The sequence below is a fragment of the Mesocricetus auratus genome, unplaced genomic scaffold (assembly GCF_017639785.1).
Source record: "Mesocricetus auratus isolate SY011 unplaced genomic scaffold, BCM_Maur_2.0 Super-Scaffold_100676, whole genome shotgun sequence".
NCBI lineage: Eukaryota > Metazoa > Chordata > Mammalia > Rodentia > Cricetidae > Mesocricetus > Mesocricetus auratus.
The window spans coordinates 16,156,304-16,176,135 of NW_024429266.1; the positions used below are offsets into that span (position 1 = coordinate 16,156,304).

At 36.9% G+C, this 19,832-nt stretch overlaps 1 protein-coding gene across 1 annotated transcript in view; it reads left to right on the forward strand.

Annotated features, from left to right (window-relative positions):
* The first annotated feature begins 383 nt into the window (after positions 1 to 383).
* Akt3 (AKT serine/threonine kinase 3) overlaps positions 384 to 19,832 on the forward strand; it is a 208,823-nt gene continuing 189,374 nt past the window's right edge. The window contains exons 1-2 of the mRNA XM_005078162.4: positions 384 to 522; positions 9,834 to 10,039. Of these exons, the coding sequence (XP_005078219.1) occupies positions 9,994 to 10,039 (46 nt within the window). The 5' untranslated portion in view covers positions 384 to 522; positions 9,834 to 9,993. The remainder of the gene's footprint in view (positions 523 to 9,833; positions 10,040 to 19,832) is intronic.

Here is a 19,832-nt window from a genome sequence, read left to right on the forward strand (position 1 = left end):
GGCGGGGAGGCGGCTGCCGGGTCCCCGAGGCGAGGCGAGGCCGCAGTCCGGGGTCCTCGGCCCTGCACGCTCGGCCCGGAGCCTCCGCCCCGCGGCGGGGCAGCTGGACCCGGCTCGCCCCCAACCCCCGCCCGTGCGGTGTTTTCTGGTGATGAATTGAATCTGTAGCCGATATCCGATTCCCAAGTAGAGTCTCCGCCTCCTCCTCCTCCCCGCGCCGCCGCCGCCCGCCCTCCTCCTCCTCCTCCTCCCTCCTCCCGCCGCCGCCGCCCGCTCCAGCGCCGCGGCCCGCCCGCCCGGCCGGCTCCCTCCCTCCCTCCCTCCCCTGCAGCCTTCGTCTCCCCTCCCGCCGGCAGCACCGGGCTTCAAGGGGGCCAGAGGCTCAGCGGGGTGGGGGGGAGGACAGGAGGGGAGGAGGAGGGAGGGGGACCCCCGAGTCGCCCCCTCTCCTCCCCCCGGCCCCCCGCTCCATCCTCCGCCACCGCCCGAGCAGCTGCGGGGCTGCCGCCGCCGCCTTTGCAGGTAACAGCCGCCGCCCCCAGCTCTCGCCCCCCTCCCCGCCCCGCCGAACTCCCCGAGGGCCCCGCGGCTCCCTCCCTGCCTCCCTCGGGAGGGGGCGGCGGCGGCGCGGGTGGGTGAGGCGGGGGCGTCTGGGTGTCACCGCGGCCGCCGGGGGCGTGGGCGGGGGACCGGCTTTCCCCTCCCTCCCTCCGGAGGCTTTGGGGCTCTGGGTGTGGAGGTGGAGGCCGGGGGATGCCCGGCGTGGGTGACACCGACACCCCCTCGCTTCGGGGGGGGTGGTGGCGGGGGAACGGCGGCCGTGCGCGGGCGGCCGAGGAGGGGGTGTTCCCGGCCTAGCGGTACCGTGTGCTGCGTGTCCGGGTTGCCCGGCCCGGCGCCTTAGGGCTCTTGCTTTGCTCGAGCCCGGTCCCTTCGCCTTTCCTCGCCCGGCCGCGCGGCGTGGGGAGGGGGCGGCGGGCCGGGGCGGGGGGCGGTGGCGAGGTTATGTAACGCGCGCAGCCGGTGGCGAGTCGGTGTTTGGGTTGGGGGGAGGGGCCGTCTGCGCATGTGGCGGGAGTGCGGGAGAGGATGCACCGGCGTCCCCGGGGTCTCCTTCCTTCGCCAGCTGCCCGCCCCACCTCACCGCACCCCGCCGGCGCCCGGGAGAGGTCGGTGCTGATGGGGTGCGGGTGTGCGTGTGCGAGGTGGGTAACGTGCAAGTCTGTGTTTTTAATAGTAGTGGGGTTTTGATCCGCTAGGGAGTTGTGTGCTAAGAATAGAAATGTGCGGAAGATGCTGGGTTTGGCTGATCCACTGATGCTGTCGCTGCTGGCGGCGGCGGCGACGAAGGCGGCTCAGGCTGCAAGTAAACAAACCAGCTTCTTCCTTGTCCACCTCCGCCTCCTGCGCATCGGTCTGCATCAGCCATGATGCTGGTGAGGCCCTTTGGAAGCCTGAAGTTGAAGCTTAAGCTGGTGGCAATGACAGCCCTGATGCCCAGGCGGGGCCGCCCCTTGTTTGGGATTTCCTGGGAATCTACACTTAGATTAGAGATAACTGACTCTCTTTAGGGCCAGGTTTTTACAGTAGTGGTGTTTACTGTTTATTTCTAGAAAGCCGGAAAAAAAAATGTTTACCCATAAAGTTAAAGCTTGAATCCTCTCATGTCTTCATCAAACACAATGTTATGAAAATAAAACTCCTTTCACCAGTGTGATATATTTTGGTTAAAAGCATTGATGGGTTGTAATTGTGAAATTTACAGGTAGAAATTAAACACTAATGCCTGGGTATCTTTATCAATTAGTTTCTGTTATTAATAGAAATCATCACACTTTTAGTGTGTCCAGAAAGGGATATAGAGCAAGGACTTAATATGCAATACATTGACAGTTGTCTCAAATCATCATTGTAGACATGTGTCCCATATTTGGTCAACCACGGTCATTATTTTTTAGTAGAACTGAATTTCTAGGCAGCTACTGCATTTGTCTATGGTAGGAACCCATTGTATTAGGTTATATATTCACTTAGGAGAAAGGTGGAACAGCCAAACGTGGAAGAGTCCAGGAAAGACGGCATAGGGCGTGGAGATGGCTCTGTTTTCAACGAAAACATTTAACATAAGGTTCAGTTTACTGGACAACCTAAAAATGGTTGTCCAAAACATTTTTTAAAGTATCTTCATGAATTACTAGTTTTCCAGAATGTATGGCTAGAATCAGTTACATTTGAGAAGTAGTTAAAAATTGACTTTTGTTCCTTTTGTCAATATGAAATCTTGGTTTGTTTAATGATCACTTTTTACAAAACAGAGATGACCCCAGTATTTGCAGCTTGAGGATCTAATTTTAAAGTGTCATTTGAATGTGACAACTTTGGATGAATGTAGGTGTAGTGTTTTGTTTGTGTTCTGTATATTTGCAGTTGCATGTTTTCTTTTGGCTTTTAAAAGTTATTACTACAAAAAATGATGAAATCGTTATTCATATTAATCTTGTCCTGTATAGTTAGGTTTTCTGTTATGATGAGTGAATAATTTCAACTTAAAATTACTTTTTTAAACCTTGACATTGTTATGCATTATATATGCAAGAATACTTGAAAATTCTTTTTTGAACTTTTTATATTTGTAATTACATTTATTATGATTTTGGAATAGAGCTGTGTTCTTGTGTAGCTTATGCTGTCATGAAACTTACTCTGTAGTCTGGGCTGGCCTGCTAGGGATCCTCCTGCCTCAGTCTCTTGAGTGCTGGAATTACAGGTGTGTGCCAACAATATAAGCTTGTTTTTGTAATTTTTCAACGAAAACATTTTAAATAAGGTTCAGTTTACTGGACAAATATTAAGATGAGTGTACTTTGGAGAGGGGTAAGGTTTTAGCCCTTCATTCAGAAGACCATGTTATGAAAGTTTGTTTTGTAGAATCACTGTACATGTAAAGTCTTTTGGTTAAACTTCAGGAACAAATGTTAGTATGGATTTCGGTGTAGGGGTTTAAGAGTTTTAAACTCCAGGTTTTGATTTTAACATGAAAGTTTCTAAATGTTTTTAGGCTTTTTTTCTAAAGAGGAACTTGCCTCATACATTTTTTTTAGAGCTGCATATTTTTATGAAGAGATAACTAGTTATACTTTACTTTGTAATGTCTAAAAGTTCAAGAATTTGTCCCTGGGATGAAAAGGTGATTCCTGTTAATTTGTTAATTGAATCTAAATCATGGTTTAGTAAGATCTTGACTTTATAGTGATTATGTTTGTAGTATAAAGAAGAAGACCCAATTTGGGATCATTTAAAATTTGTACAATAAAATGCAAGATGAAAAATCATTTTCTTTGGCTGATTTTGTAATTTGACTGCATTTTCAGGTTACTCTGAATAATGCAAATATTTTTGATGGAAGGTTTGTGTTACAATCTTTTAGTAATTTAAAAGTTGCTGTTGAGCTCCATATTTCAGCATCATCTGTATTCTTAATCTTGGTTTAGTGCAGCATATTCTTTTGCAAAGGCAGGCTAATATTAACAGATGTGTTACAGCCTTTAACATCTGATAGAGTTAGCTTCAGTTTCCAGTTGATTCTAGCCATTACCCTTTGAGCACTTGCCATGCGCCAGATGTTGCTATGTGTGCTTTACATATTGTAATTCATCTAACCTTCAGAACAATCGTGGTGTACTTTTGAAAACACTCTATATAGCATAAAAATCATTTCATTTAACATTTCCTGTTCTGAAACACTTTCTTTGTACTCATTCTTAGAGTTCACAATGATATTGCTAAGTTTTGAATATATATTATAATATATTATAATCTATACTGTAATAAGTTCCACAGGATCAAGTTAATATAGGTTTAAAAGCTGCATTGATTAAGCTGCTAACATTTCTTTCATTTTAATGGTTTCAAATTCCAAAATAAATACCTCAGCTCTTTACACATTTTAGTGTACTTCATCCAGTTAGAGGTACATTTATTTCTTCTGCAAGGAAATCTTCATATAGCAGTTGGTGAATAAATAATTTTGTTTTTGACTTATAAATGTGTTTTATAACAACTATTTAAATATGTTTACTTAAAGATTATTGCCCTTTTAAGGTATTTTACATTTCTAAATGAGTAATTTTTCTTATATTCTGAAGGGAAAATAAAAAGGTTTCCTAAAAGAAAACAAAATATATTCAGATGAGAATTTCTTTCTTCTATATTAAGAAAGCCCCTGACTATAACTGGATGTCTGGGGTATTTGGAAAGGAAGATAGAATTTAGCCAGTAATGGAGGTTAGCCCAGATTTGTTCTGAATAGCTTCTTGATGTTGTGTATTAACTGTATATTATGAGGATAGGAGCTGTACATAATGATCATTGCCATCTACAATACCACTTCTGTATGAAGTAAGTCAATTGTAGATTTCAATGTGAAGTATCTTAAAATATTAGCTTTGAAAGAACTGTCAAGCATCTAATGTTACATTTTCTTTGCATCTAAGGAGATGGAAGTACAGAGAATTAAAGGGACATTATTAGCACCCACCACTCTCAGCAAGGCAGGGTTGGGAACAGTTATTTAGGTTTTTTGGTCTGTCTGGTGCTCTTTCTAAAGGAAACTTTGAGATGAACTGATTCTAATCCCTGGGGGGGGTATCTGCCGGTAATTCTTGGCATTTAATGAACTATAGGTAGATTTTATGTGTGTGTATATTAAGTATTTTCATTTTATAGTTTGAGAGGCACCTAAGGCAGATTTTAGAGTTTTATATGTATTAAATGGCCAGCTGAGCCAGCATTCTTTAGTGGCAGTCCTCAGCCTATTGTCATAGGTGCCTTCATATACAGATAAGCAGCATTTTACCTTAGAAGCGAAGGGACTGCTTCATTAATAGCTTGTTTATTGGTTTAGGTGAAGCAGAGGATAAGCATATCCTCAGTGTTTTAAATCAGAATATTAGGTATATAACGTAGCACAAGCTTTTAATAATGGATATGTTGGTTGAGATTGTACATTGATGTCCCAAACAGAGAAAAAGGGGAAAGTGCTTTGTGTTTTTGTGGATATATTTTTAAGTTTATAAAGTTGGCTTTTAGGAATTAGTAATTTGAAAGATCTGACAATTTGTCTAAAAGTTCCAGATTTCAGGAAAAAATTTCCAGTTATTACTGTATTCTGAAGAGAGGGATTGTTAATGGGTAACAACTCCAGGTAGGAACAGATTACCTTAGAGTTATTGGAAATATAAGGCAAATTGTCTAGAACGTCTGTGTGTTTACTTTCCTACATATCCTTTTGAAAGCTTGATACAGCCTTGTGGATTTGTCCTGACATATAAATTAGTTTTCTGGTTTTTTGGGGGGGAAGTGGGAGTTAAGACCAGGATCTTGTATGTTATACTACCTTTCACAGCTCCTCCCTTTTACTGATTTTATTTTGAGCCATGGTCTCACCAGGTGGCTCAGACTAACCTTGAACTTACTGTACTGACCAGACCGACCTCAAGCTTGTGATTCCCTGCCTCAGCCTCCAGAGTAGCTGGGATTGCAGTCATGTGCTACCATTCTGGCTTAGTTTTTCCTTAGAATACAGTTACTGAAATCTGAAACTACTATAGAATCTAGAGTAGTTCCTCTTGCTCTTCATTCATGTTTTAAATATCAATTGTGTTTGAATTAGTTTCCTTTATTAATTCAGTTTGTCTATTATAAATAAAATCTACAAATTGATAGCATAGAACCTTACAGCCAAAGATCAACTGTAGTTTAAAGAAAGTTATTTTGGATTTTAATTTAGAAATAAATATATAGGAGGCCAGGTATTGGTGGGTCATGACTGTAATCCAGTGCTTGGAGGTTTCAGTCAGGTTCAAGGACATTTTGGGATACATAGTGAGTTCTAGGATAGTCTGGCCTACAGGTCTTAGAGACCCCACCCAAAAAAGAGATAGTTAACATACAGGAAATTATTAACATACAAAAAAAATTACAGGGTGCTTTTCAACATGTTTACTTTTATGTTATTTCAGTTTTGATAGTTTTGTTAATACTTTTTAGTTTTATTTTTTTGATTTACTTTAAAGCATTTTGATAATTACATTTAAGAGCTCATACTTTGTTATTTTTGCATAAAGCATATGAAACTGATGGGAGACTTTAATTGTGTGTTATTACTTTTATTGATTGTCCCCATGGGTGGTTAACTGGTGAATACTGTCATTGTTTTTGACCCCAATTTTCTTAGGTTCACAATTCAGAGTCAAATGAAGTGATATAAATGAAAGATCTTGGGTAACAAATAATAATAGTCTTGGGAAAGACTTAAGATACTTTTTTAGTTCTTGACATAGAGTAGTCAGAAGATACATATATATATTTATATAATATTTATATAATACAAATCATACTTATATAATTTATTGATTAAGTATTGGTATACTTCACATTTTTGAGTGACTGATATTCTAAAACATTTTTGATATTATTGCTTTAAATTGCATGATTGATTGCTGAAGTCTTTTGAAAAAATTCTTTAAAGGATCAGTAAGAAAATACTTGTCTCCTTTTTCTTCCCATAATGAATAATTGTGGGTAACATTGAGATTTCTTTTATTTGGAGTTGAAAATTGATGGTCTCATCAAAAAGTTATTTAAAATGTCAAGAAAAAATAGGGTAGTTTTAATGTAATCTCACCTTGTACTTTATGGTAGGCCATAGGAAAATGATTTAACATCCAGGAATTTTAATTGTTTATAAATAAATACTTCCATGATGTTTAAACTTAGTTTTGTTTTAAAAATGGCACTATGCCATTTTTGCTGTTGACTTACTAAACTTGTTTGCATAGCTTCTTTATTATCTAAAGCTGTTACATCTTTGTTCATTCATCTACTTATTCACTAATTCTGTATTTGTTGAATAAGTGCCAGGCACAGTCAAATTGCTTTAATAATTTATATTGTGATTCAATAGAATTAAAGATGGGAAATGTTTTGTACATATTCAAATGAAGTTATTACCATATTCTCTAAGAGTGAATCATGAATGAAAATATCTTTACTATTGAATCCACTATGAATTTTGTGTGTGACTTTTTATAAGAATGATAAAAATTAGATTATCTAGCAATAAAATATTTAATTCAATAAAGAGTAAACCAAATTTTTATGTTAACTCACTGGAGAGAACATATTCCTACAGAAGTTACTATGAAAGGAGGGTGAAATTTGCTTCGCCATTGGAAACATGACAGAGTTGTGGCAGAGTTGTAGCTCGTCTGGTCGCCTAGTATCGCTGTTAGATGCAGATGTTGATGGAGACTGTAGGTGACTGGAGCAGCAATATTGCCACGCAGGGAATCTAACCAGAGAGTGCTGACCGCTTAGGAGCCAATAGCATTGCTTTCACATATAAAAAAGACAGTGTTTTCTGCTAATCTAATGGTTGCATTTCAAACATTATGTTTAAAGATGGTACCATTTTAGCCATTACATACAAGAACAGTTTTTAAAGCCGAAAGTTTTAAAATTTGGTAACTGTTTAAGATACAGTGAGTGAGACCACCTCTAATAATAAGGTTCAGTGGCCTGATAAAGTTTGTAAATCTTGTTGTTTTAATATAATGTACATTTTGTAAGTTCAGTCTTAATATATACACATTGATTATTCTCTTGTTCTCTCTCAATCCAAGAAACTAGTTTTCAGAACAGGTCCATTGTAAAATACTATTAATTGACTTGGGTTGATCTGGTTCTATTTCAGGAAGACCTCTGTCTTCTTAGTGTTTTTCGTAAGGCTATTCCAACACAATTTACTTTAGATGGAAAGATCTCTTGGATGTTATTCTACTTTTATTTCCAAAATGATATACATTCTCTTTTGTTCAGATTATATAGTTTTATAGTGAGAAAAAACCAAAAAAATCTTAGTAGAGATGGAGCTCATTTGTCTAAGTGGTACCAGTGAGAAGAGCTTAGTGCAGCTATGATGATGATATCATTTTGCACTAGTCTGTTCCAGCATTTAACTTAAAATTCTTTATGCAATATACAGTGTTGTTAACCCTTTGATTTATCTCATTGTAATATGTAGTTAGTTGGGTTCTTGAGGATACGATGCCAATCAAAATAAAATGATGTTTGAATGCTGTACTTTATGGTTTTTATGTTTTTGTTGTGTTTTTAACATGAAGTGGGTATCATTTTAAATAATGTGACTTTTCTCCTTAGCAGTATTCAATGTGGGAATTGCTGGTGGTAAATTATATCTTACTTTAGGATAGTTAATGTTAGTAGAGATGTTTCTGAAGGACAAAATTATAAAATTTCCTCAAACTTACTTGAACAAAGGATTTATTTTCTCAAATTTCTTTTAGTTTAATGTTCTTCCAGACAGCCATAACAGCGTCTCTGTATTCTGCAGCAACAGGTCTCCATGATTAGGATTTTGAGTAGTCCTGCCCCTTCCTGTATGTATTTCTCGTGACATATTTGTACAACCATGGCAGGGTAGTCTTCTGTTGAACTAGTTGGCCTTTGTCAGGTTGTTCAGAGGATGTTTAGTTTTGATCACTGATAAAAGCTAGGCTTTGCATATAATTTGTGTTAGAGGAAGACTTGTAACCTAGTTGAGTATTAGCTGGAAATACAACCTGTGCACTATTTATGAAAACCCAACTGTATCCAATGGGTACAGTTACTCTATGTACCCATTTTTTCCCCTGGTTACCTAAAGTTCTTGCTGTTTGTCCTAAGCCACTTAACACCAGTGTATCTGTTCTATAGTTTTGCAAATGTAGAAGCACTTTTGCAGAGTTTCCCTTCTACTTTGGTAGGGACAACAACAAATAGTTCATTAAGCTTATTACTATATATGTAAGGAAGCCTTTTTACTCTAACTTATATAAAGATCTAGGGGATACATTTCTAGTGTTTGTCTTAGGAAACACTATATTTCTTCTGAGCAACTTTTTTTTTTAATACTACAGATACTGTTAATACTGAAATCTATCATGTTTTTGAATTTTCAAGTTTCCTAAAACATTTCATTCCAAAAATTTGGCTCACCTTTCACATGTAGAGTTTTGAAATGAAGAGAGCAGACTTTGGAGTCAGGCACTCTGAATTCAGATTTTAGCTCTACAATTTACTACCTTGAAATCTAGCAACTTACCTATTCTCTATGAGCCTCGGTTTCTCAGTTCTGTGACATGAAGTGAAGGTGCCTCCCAGAGTTGTGAAGATTGTCAGATTATGAAGATGAACAGTTCTTGGCATCTTTCCTACCTCATATTTCCTTTGTTTCACTTTCTTTATCTACCAAAAAATTACTTAATGTTGTGTATTTAGTATAATCTACCTAAAAAAAAGTTTTAGAGCAAGTCTGATTATGTAAATGTTGTTTCCTTGGCACTCTGTATATTACTTGAAGTACAGCAATTAAGAATACATTGACATAACTTCTGAAATTAAAGGCATTCGAGCCACTTAACTTCATTCTTTCTCCCATCATCTCAAGTATACATTCCAAAAAAAAAATGCTTTCTGTTTATTTGTGGAGGTTTAACAATGGTTTTGTTAGGACATTTTATTTCAGCCTCTTAGGTTAAATGTTTCACTATCATTTAACATTTGTCACAAAACCAGAGCAATGCATTCATTGTAGAACTATTTAATAAATAAGCGCCCCCGCCCCCCTCCCCGCCACCCATCTTTGAGGAGTTAGACTTTATGTGAAGTGAGGCCAATTGAAGACATTTACAAAGACTTAGTTGTTTGTTATTGCTATGTGAGTTCAAGAATGGAAAAAAAAAAGAAATTCTTTCTTCAATACTTCCTTCCAGGCTGAGTCATCACTAGAGAGTGGGAAGGGCAGCAGCAGCAGCAGCAGCAGCAGCAGCAGCAGCAGCAGCAGCAGCAGCAGCAGCAGCAAGGAATCCAAGTTCTAAAACTGACCCTGCAAAGCATCATTTCTCCAAGTTGGGGGTTCAGAGGGGAGCCATCATGAGCGATGTTACCATTGTGAAAGAAGGTTGGGTTCAGAAGAGGGGTAAGTTAAGTGCTTACTTAGCAAAGCTGCAAACAGTATGGTTGGGGAAGTGTTGAACTATGAGTGATGTGCTGAGTGTTGGTCTCTACCCTGGTGCTGCTGGAGTAAACCCTGTTTACTGTCTAATAAGACAGAAATATGCTCAACATGTAGGTTAGGAATTTGCTTATTAGGGGTTTCCTTCTAAATCTTGGTTTTTATAATTTGTAATTATGATACTAGATTTTGTATGCATGTATGTTAGTAATGTATTTTTCTGTTGTGTCTTCAGATTCTACAGACTTAACAGAATTATTTAACATATAGAAAAGGACTCTTGTGTCTATTTCATAATGTATGAATACTTAGATAAAAATACTATATTGAGTTGATTTGTATGGTAGCAGAAAGGCTTAATGTATAAGGGGGGAAGCTTAATCTATACCTTGTTGTACTAAACAGTCCCCATAAATTAGGTAAGTTAAAACTCTGATATAAAAGTACAAATGTGGACAGTGATTTTCTTTATGTGTTTAATTTGATATTTTTTGTTTACATTATCTATTTTTACTATGTATTTTCCTTAGCTAAATTCATTATTTTTATTATTAAATAATTCTGTTGTAAAACTTAGTTTATAGTCTGAGTAATCATCACCTTTTATGATCTCTGTGTTTATTAGATCTAGACTTTAAGCCTGTCTCTCAGCCACTGTATCTGTCTACCTGTATGACCCATTGACTAGGATGAGGGATGCTTTTGCTAACTGAAAGTTACCTTTTAAACACGAATTTTCAAATTTTTTGAAGGTCATTGTTTAATACCTATGCTAAAAAGCTGCATGCATTATGAGATTTAAAAATAGGTCTCATTAAGTTGTATAACATTTTAATGAGTTGTGCCTAATGCTTGTGGTGATGTAACAAGCTCTACAGTCCTGATACAGAACATGTCCATCACTATAAAAGTTTCTTTCTGCCTCTTCTGTTTAGTGATTCTCTGTCAACCTTGGCAACCAATTAATGTGCTGTCTATTACTATAATTATGCTTTTCTAAGATTTCAATGAACTCATGAAATCCACAGCCTTTTCTGTCTGGTTTCTTTCCTATACATACTTCTCGGCTTTATCCATGTGGTATATGTACGAAATAGAATTCTAAGTTCTGGAAATATAATTCATTTATTTGTTTATTTTTAATTTCTTTTTGAAAAAGAATCTCACTTTCTACTCAAGGTAATATGTAGCTCAGCTATTCATCCAATTTGATGACCTTCCTGTCTAGGCATCTTGAGTCTTGGGATATAGGCATGTGTTACCACTACTGGGCTTTGCCTTTTTAATACTTAGTAGAAATTTGAGCTGTCTCTGAATATTTTAAATAAAGTTTTTAGGAACATTGAGTACTTGCCTTCTTATAATGTACTTCCATTTATCTTGGGTAATAGCCTAGGATAAAATTTTGGGCTATATGGTAAGCACTTTTTTTAAATTGATAAAATTGACCGTTTGTTTTCCAATGTGAATGTCCATTAATGCTAAGTTTTTCTTTTCTTTTATTCCCATGTATTTGGGAAACATTCTCAGATTTCAGTGATGTGGTTTTTGTATTCTTAACTAGCTTATATTACTTCTTTTTTGTGGGGGCTCAGGGGATAAAAGAAGATGGCAAGTCACTTAAGCCTTTAAATTTTTCCTTTATTAGTTCCTAAAATCTGCTTTTGTAAGACTGTTGTAAGACTCAAATGAGATAATTACTATGGATATCTCTATATTCCTGTTTGTCTAAGGCCTAAGGCCTTGAGTCTGATCAATTGACTGAATCTTTTCTGAAATACCATGATGGAAGATTGGTATTTAGTCCATAGAATATATAATAGAAAACAAAGAAAATGGTGCACAAGCAACTCTATTGTTCCTAAAGTGGTCAGAGAAGTACACACACTCTGTGTCTGTCTGTCTGTCTGTATCTATGTTTATGTTGATTGAGAAGTTGTAGCCATCTGAACATAATGTGAGTAGTACTCAATGGTATAAAATGAAATGTAAAAATATTTCTATTCTTTACCTTTTCAGCTGGTTCCTCCTAGAGCGAGTCATTGTAGACTTTATTTTTAATTCTGCTGTTGATCAGTATCCTAATTATAATATAATATACAATATTTTATTTTTGAATAGTTGTTTTTACATAATCTGGTCTGTGTTATGAAAATGAAAAAAATTAACTTTGAAGACCTATTCACCTTTTCCTTCTTTTATTCTTTGTCCTTATGGCTAAAATTCAGATGTTGGACTATCACCTTTGAGGACATTATCTCTAAATTTGCTTTTTCAAACTGTGACTTGATTTCATAACATTCTCTTCATGGATTGTGCTACCTATAATATTTATTGTATTTTGCCAAGGTTTATAGTAAACTTGTTGATTCTGAAAAGCAACGAACAACATTTTGATTATTTAATGCTGTGACATGAGGGTATCCTAAAGATAAAAGGATTTTATTTCCTCCGTTGTCAATATCTTGTCTTTCTATAGTTTACATCATGATTATTGTTTTTTTTTAAAGTTTTCGGTTTTTCTTTCCTTTTATGACTTTTGAGACAAGGTCTGACTATATATCCCAGGATGACCTTCAACTTATTTAACTTATTTTCTTCCTGCCTCAGTCTCCCAAGTTTGGAATTATAGGTATTGATCACGATGCCTGGCTTACCGCCCCCCTCCCCGAACATTCTTATGACCCTGTTTTCCCCCTGCTGATTGAAGAACATACACCTTATTCATTGGTTGTGTAGCTTTTTAACCATAATATTTGAAGTACTAATGTACTGTTGTCTGGTTAAGAAGCTAGCTAATACTGTGTAATTCTCTATCATGTTTCCATGCTTCCTTGGATTTCATGTCATTATTCTTTTGTTTTGGATTCATTTTACATTTTCCTAGAATGTCTCCTGAGCTGTTATGTATTTTCAGGAGAAATGTGTATGGGTGCTTGTCAGTATAATATTTAAAACTGTCTTTTTGACTTTCATGTCTGGTACATTCCTTAGCTGGGTATATAATTCACATGTAAATTTGCTTTCATTCAGAAGTTTGAAGGTTACATTTCTTTGCTTTTACTAACCAGTTTTATTGAGGAAAGGTGTGGTGCTCATGAATTGTTTCTTTGTAGGAAATTCATTTTTATTCTCTGGAACCTGTTGATGATTCTGTTCCTTTGGAATTATGAAATTAATGGAGGGTGAATCACATTGTCATTTTTGCTCATTGTGTTAAAAGGTTTAGTGAATGATTTGAATGTGAAAGTTTAGGCCTGTCTTTCTTCCTATAGTGTTTTATGTCTTTTTTTCCCCCTTGTGTATTCCCTTATTTCCTAGAGCCTCTAAATCAATTTGATAAGTTTAAAAAATTCTTTTATTTTTCTATGTTTTTCTAGGAAAGAGGAGAGAAACTTTTTCTTGGACATTTCATTGACTTTTTCTTTCAGTCTGTTACTTTATTTTTCTAGAAATTCTTTGTAGTTTAGTTTTATAGCAGTTGAGAACACTAAGTTTTCCTCCTCTTTCAGTTAAGCATTTCAGTTTGTTGATAATGGTTCTTCCTTGGTGGTTGTTTTTCCAAGTGTCTCATGATACTCTGTGCAGTTATGAGAGAAGGTTGTATTACTGGTTGTGCTTTTTTTTTTTTTTTTACCATTTTTGACTAATAGGTTTGCTGAGTTAGAATTTGTGGTGGTAACTAACTGTACTCTTGAATTGTGATAGTAACTAACTGTACTCTTGAAAGCATTAGTTGAGATACTAGAGTAAATTCTGGTGTCCCCCCACTGTTTATTCTTTTAGACAGTTTCAGTACTGTTTAAATAATAATTTCATGTTTCAGTCAAACATATTTCACAATATAGACTGTTGCTTGGCTTTTGTTTGGCTCCAAGAATTTCTCTTCTCCAAAGCATTGTTATTTATCCTGGACAGATAATTATAACCTGAACTTTGGTGTATTTGTTTGGGAATATCTGTCTCTTCTACCTCACAGTGTGGTTGGTTTAAGCACTGTTAGGTATGAGAGTAGAGGAGTATATTAAAATTACTTACTATAGTGATAAAATATACAGTTTAATGAAGTTAATTCATTGTTGAGTGTTGCTTTCTAGTTGTTCTGTGGTAGAGCACATGCCCTCTACACTGAAAACAAGCCATAATACAGTTCTTACTTTGAATATTCATTTTATTTCTCTCTATATTTGAATATCTATATCTATAATATATTTGAATTAAGTCTTGATAATTTAACTCCTTTCTAGATACTATCTTATTTTATTTGTACCCTTAATGTAAGTTCAATTTTCAGTAAAGAACTTCCCAGAAAACGGGGGAAAGTGATATTCATGTAGGGTAAATGCTTTCTTAGTCTTGTTTGTTGGAGATTTATCAATAATCAAACTGTCTTCTTGTGGGCTTTTCTGTAGCAGTTGAAGATGATGATTCAGATTACACACAAGCATAGCATTACTAGAGTAGATTGGCAGTTATTACGTAGCATGGGCTAAGTTAATATCTATTTTCTTCCGTGGTGAACCTAAGGAGCACATTACAGCCTGGCTTTGTATTAACATAGTGACCATTTGTATGTGTAGCAAATTCTTACTGTATTGTTCAAAAACTAGCCTATAGATTTGTTCTGGGTGACTCCAAACTTTTTTAGCTATGTAGTTTGTAAAGGCTAGTTAGTAAAAGCCTGATCTGTTGGCCAAATATTTATAATTAATTTATGCCTCTGAATGTTATTCAGGAACTGGTGGTTGGTAGAGAAACTCCCAGCTACATTACCTTTGGCTTGGGGCCTTTTACTTTTCTTTCCTTCTGTATATCTACATTCACTGCTTCTCTTGTCTGGCTAGCATCTGCCTGGCTTCTGACCTCAGGCATCTTCCTCATTCTCTCCTATCTTCTCTCGTTCTTTCCTTCTTTGCTTGAGCCTAAATTTCACCTCTTATTTATTCTCTCTGCCTGGAAGCCCTGCCTAGCTAGTAGCTGATCAGCTTTTTATTGGACCTATCAGGTGCCTTCGGCAGGCAAGGTGAAACATATGCATCACATCTTTACATAATTAAACATACATCCTTACTTTTTTTTTTTTTTTTTTGTTTTACGAGACAGGGTTTCTCTGTATTGTTTTGGAGGCTGTCGGTCCAGCCCGGCCTCGAACTCACAGAGATCCGCCTGCTTCTGCCTCCCGAGTGTTGGGATCAAAGGCGTGCGCCACCACCGCCCGGCTACATCCTTACATTGTTAAACAAATACAACATTAACATTATGCAGTTAAAGTAATATTCTACAGCATAAACAAATGTAACACATTTTTGCCTATGATGTTTACAACTTCGAATAACCTATTTTGCTTGAGAGAAAGAACAATCCATGGCTATCTTCCAATCAATACAGTTATATGCCTGTTGCTATGTAATATTTCGTTAGTGGTTTTAAAGATAAATAGCCAACGTGGCAAGGAGTAGTAACCACCTTGGTTGCAAACATTTTAAAAGATTTTTTATTATGTCTTCTAACCTAGTGGTATATATTTTTGTTATTTAAAATGTTTGAATTGTTACTTCTTTAAGGCAGGAGTCTTTCTATGGTGCAGGCTGTCCTTTAACTCTGGATCCTCTTATGTTTGCCTCTGGAGTTTTGGAATTTGTACTACTCCATCTGTAATTACATAATTTAATACATCAATCATTTTCCTCCCAGTGGGGGTCATATTTAGAATTTCTTAACTTGTTTTACTTGACCATCATTATGATTAAGAAAATGCTTTTTACTTAAATAATACCCAAATTTCTCTTGGATAAATTTCAAAATATACATAGTGTATGATGGTGATTTCTTTACACTCTGTTTTCCTTCTCAGAGTGTTTGGGCTCTTGATAGGATTTTTATTTTTAATTTATGCACGCACTATGACTTTTGTGTGTATGTGATGTATTTTACATACTTGTTAGTGTAAGTATGTACATGTGTGCATGTAGGTACACATGCCTGTGGAGGCAGACATCAGGTGTCTTTTAGATTGATTGCTTTTTACCTTTCTATTTTAAGATAGGGTCTCTCACTGATCCTGACGCTTACTGATTTGGCTAGACTGGCTGACCAGTGAGCTTCAAGGACTATGCACTCTCCACCCCTCAGTGTTAGGGTTATAAAATGCACCTCTATGCCTAGGTTTTTACACGAGTTCTGGGGATATGAACTTGGGTCATTATGCTTGGTTGCTAGGTATTGAGATGTCTCCCCAGCACCTAGAACTATTTTTTTAATTAGAGAAATTACACTAAAGGGTAGTCTTTAAATTCTTACAAATTTAAAGGTTAGCTTCTGTTGACAATGACAGAAAACTCAGATAACAGTAAGAAAATAAAGAGCCTTTTCTCTCACACTTAAAATATAAAGATTGGTAGTTGTTGGTTACTTAGCATATTAAGATAGAATCCTCATATAGTCAAGCTTGTTCGATATTCTTTACTTCTTAGCTTGTTGCTTTAACAGTTCAGTGACAACAAGTATTATGTCTTCAAAACACACAAGTGAGAGAGGGCTTCTGCTGGTTACATAGTCCTTGATACTAAGGAAACAATAGTTTTCTAAGAAACTGGTAGTTCTTTGTGGGCAAGGCCAAGTTTAGTTTGTCTGGTATACAACTTGGAAAAATACCGTAACTGAGCTATGTAAAGTTAAGAGTACCCTAAGTTCTTATTATGAGTGTACTGATACATGTGATGTTTTTCAGTTGTCAAATTGACACAATCTGGAATAACTTGGGAAAAGAGCCTGTTGTAGGGTTTGATGTTATGATGTGAGTGTTTTAAGTTTCTGCATCATGACTTCTACACACAATGGATCATAACTTTGAATTGTAAGCTAAAAGAAACCTTCCCCTCCCTTGTTGCATTTTGTCATGTGGTTTTATCATAGCAGCATAAGTAAAAGTAGAACAGTAAGTCAAAAGCTAACGTGAACCTTCAACTATGTGAGCAAGGCATTTTGAAAGTAAGTAGAACCCAAGATTATAGTACAGGTCAACTGGTTGCATGTGATGCAATGAGAGATTTAAGTTTTCAATCACCTAGGTGAACTTTTCCTATCCTTTGAATGAAGCTGTGTATTAGAAGATGTAGTGTTGAAGGTGCTAAAACTCTTGAGTAATTGTTATTCAGTGATAGAGAAAGAGTTTGTTTTTATAGAGTGGTTTTGTTTTGCTACAACAGAATTGCTGGACTGTCTTGAAATTTCTGAATAGGACAGAAGTTTGAAGAATTTTAAGATAGTAGAAAACAATCATGTACAGTATGGAAGCAAAGAGAGAAACTAAAATTTCCAGCAGTTTTGTACAGCTAATTTAACTAAAACCAAGAAGGATCATGAATGTGAGAGACCAGTCTGGGCTATATAGTGAGTACTTTCTCAAAAACCCAAGTCTTTCACACCTCAGTCCACCCTAAAATAAAGAAACAGTTTCTGGAAAAGATCACATCTAGAACACTCTTGAAAATAGTAGTCACATATGAAACTGAAGTTGTGATATTACAGTCCTCTAAGACTCTTGAATGAAAAGGGACTATTTGTACCCTTTACAATATCGTAATGGACCATCTTTGTCCTTTCCATCCTTCCTTCTTCCCTCACTTTCTCCAAATATTTTTAAAGATCATGCCCTTCTGTCCCTGTAGCTACATTACCTGTGTAGGTAGAAGGAGGTGCTACTTGGTTCATAGGTAGCATGTTTTCTATTCTTATAAGTCAGTGACTGGGAATCCTAACATTCTCATTCAGTATGTCTGGTTAGAAACACGGAATACAATCCATCCCCCTATGCTTCCCTCTTTCTGTCCCTTATGCAGTCTCATTATGTTGCTCAGGCACTCCCTTTGTCTAAGCCTCCTAGTACCTGGGAACTTAATTCATTAATTAATTACTAAATGTTTATTGAGTGATTTCCTGTCATATTCTTATTACTGTTTGTGTAGTTACTGTTGGAATGTGTCCCAGGTGCCTACTCTCTAATGGGAGGACAGAGATAATAAACAAGTAATTAACAGGAACATTTCATGTAGTGATAAGTGTTATGAAGGAAGTAAGCCTTGATATGTGTTAGAGAATTGTGTGTAAATAACAAGATGACTGCAGGGTTGGTCTTGGAAGGAGTCTTTGAATAGGTGAGTTTATTTTGTAAACTGGCTATCAAATATATCATTTTAAAGTGTTTTAATTCACTTCCATTTGTTAGTTTTATTGTTTGTGCAACCATTCCCTGCGGTTAATCTATAGAACTTTTTTTTTTTGTCTTGGAAAACTGAGAGTTTGTATTCATTAAACATCAGACTCTTACCTCTTCTCCCAGAAACCACTGTCCTTTCTGTATCTGTGAGTTTGGTCCTTCTAGGTACCTTGTATAGATTCTGATGCAAGTTTGTGATGCTATAATACTTGGAGGAATTTTCATTCTTGTGATGAATCCTACTGCTAGTATCTTGATTTCAGAGGCATATTCTAGCAAGTCTGAATAATAATCAGACATGTAATAATAACAAACATTTATCATCTTTCTTTCCTCAATCCTTACTAAAATGGAAGAAGCAGAATGAGACAAGGAGAGATTAGCACAGAAAACAGAAATTGCTATACTTTAAAAATAATGCTGGTGAACAGGCAGTAATGGACTCTAATGAGCAAACATCACAGCCTATAAGGCATAGTGCTAGCCATGCGAAGTACAATACTGTGTTTTTCTGAAGTTTCCAAGAACTTAATCATTTGGAGACCCAAGATACTAAGGAGGGTAGGAGTCAGAATAGGGTTGAGAACCAATTTGATTGAAAAACTAACAGATGGGGGTCTTCTAGTTATTCTCACAGGTTTTTGTAGATGGATAATTACTTTGAACTCAACCTATAGATTTGAGAGACCAAGGTTTATTCTTCCATAGTTACAAAAAAGGTGCCTGAATTTAAAAAGTAGGGTAGTAGATAGTTGATTAGGTTAAAACAGGGAGACCAAGGCTAAATAAACACCTAAATTGAGACTTGAGGCTATCATTTTCTACATTTTCCCAGCACTCTAGTTATATCTGTCCTACCCACCTCCTGCATAAAACTGCAGATACACCAACATCTTCAGATGCTGGTAGTTTACCACTGCAACCCCCAGTTACCAAGCGCTTTCTTTACATAGATAGTTCAACTATTTCTCTTCAAGGTCTTATGGTTAAATATAATCCCAGCATTCCAAAGCCATTGCACATTTGGAGAAAAAAAATATATATAAGAAAGGCCAAACTAAACAAGAGCTAGCAGAGGGCCTCATTGACAGTTATGTAGTGGGAAAAATAGACATCATAGAGGGGTCTAAAAACAAAATAATCCCCCCCCAACAATAAAGGTACAATGACATACATGGCTCAGCAGGTAAGGCATTTGCATTAGCCTGATTGCCTGAGTTCAGTTCCTGGAACCCATATAAAGGTGGTCAGAGAGCATCAACTCTACAGCTGTCTCCTGCCCCCCACACATTGTATCATATCCATACCCATACATTGTACACACAATAATAAAAATAAATTTAAAAGAAAGCTGAAAAAGAAAACTTCTGGGATATTCAGAAAAGACATATTTCTGTCTTCATTGAAATAATATTAAGGGATTACAGAAACAAATGTATGAAGGTCAATAATACTGGATGAAAGGTGATAACATGTGGACAATACCTACTAAATATTGAAAGCCAAAGAAATCCTGATGCAGAGAAATAATTTATATAG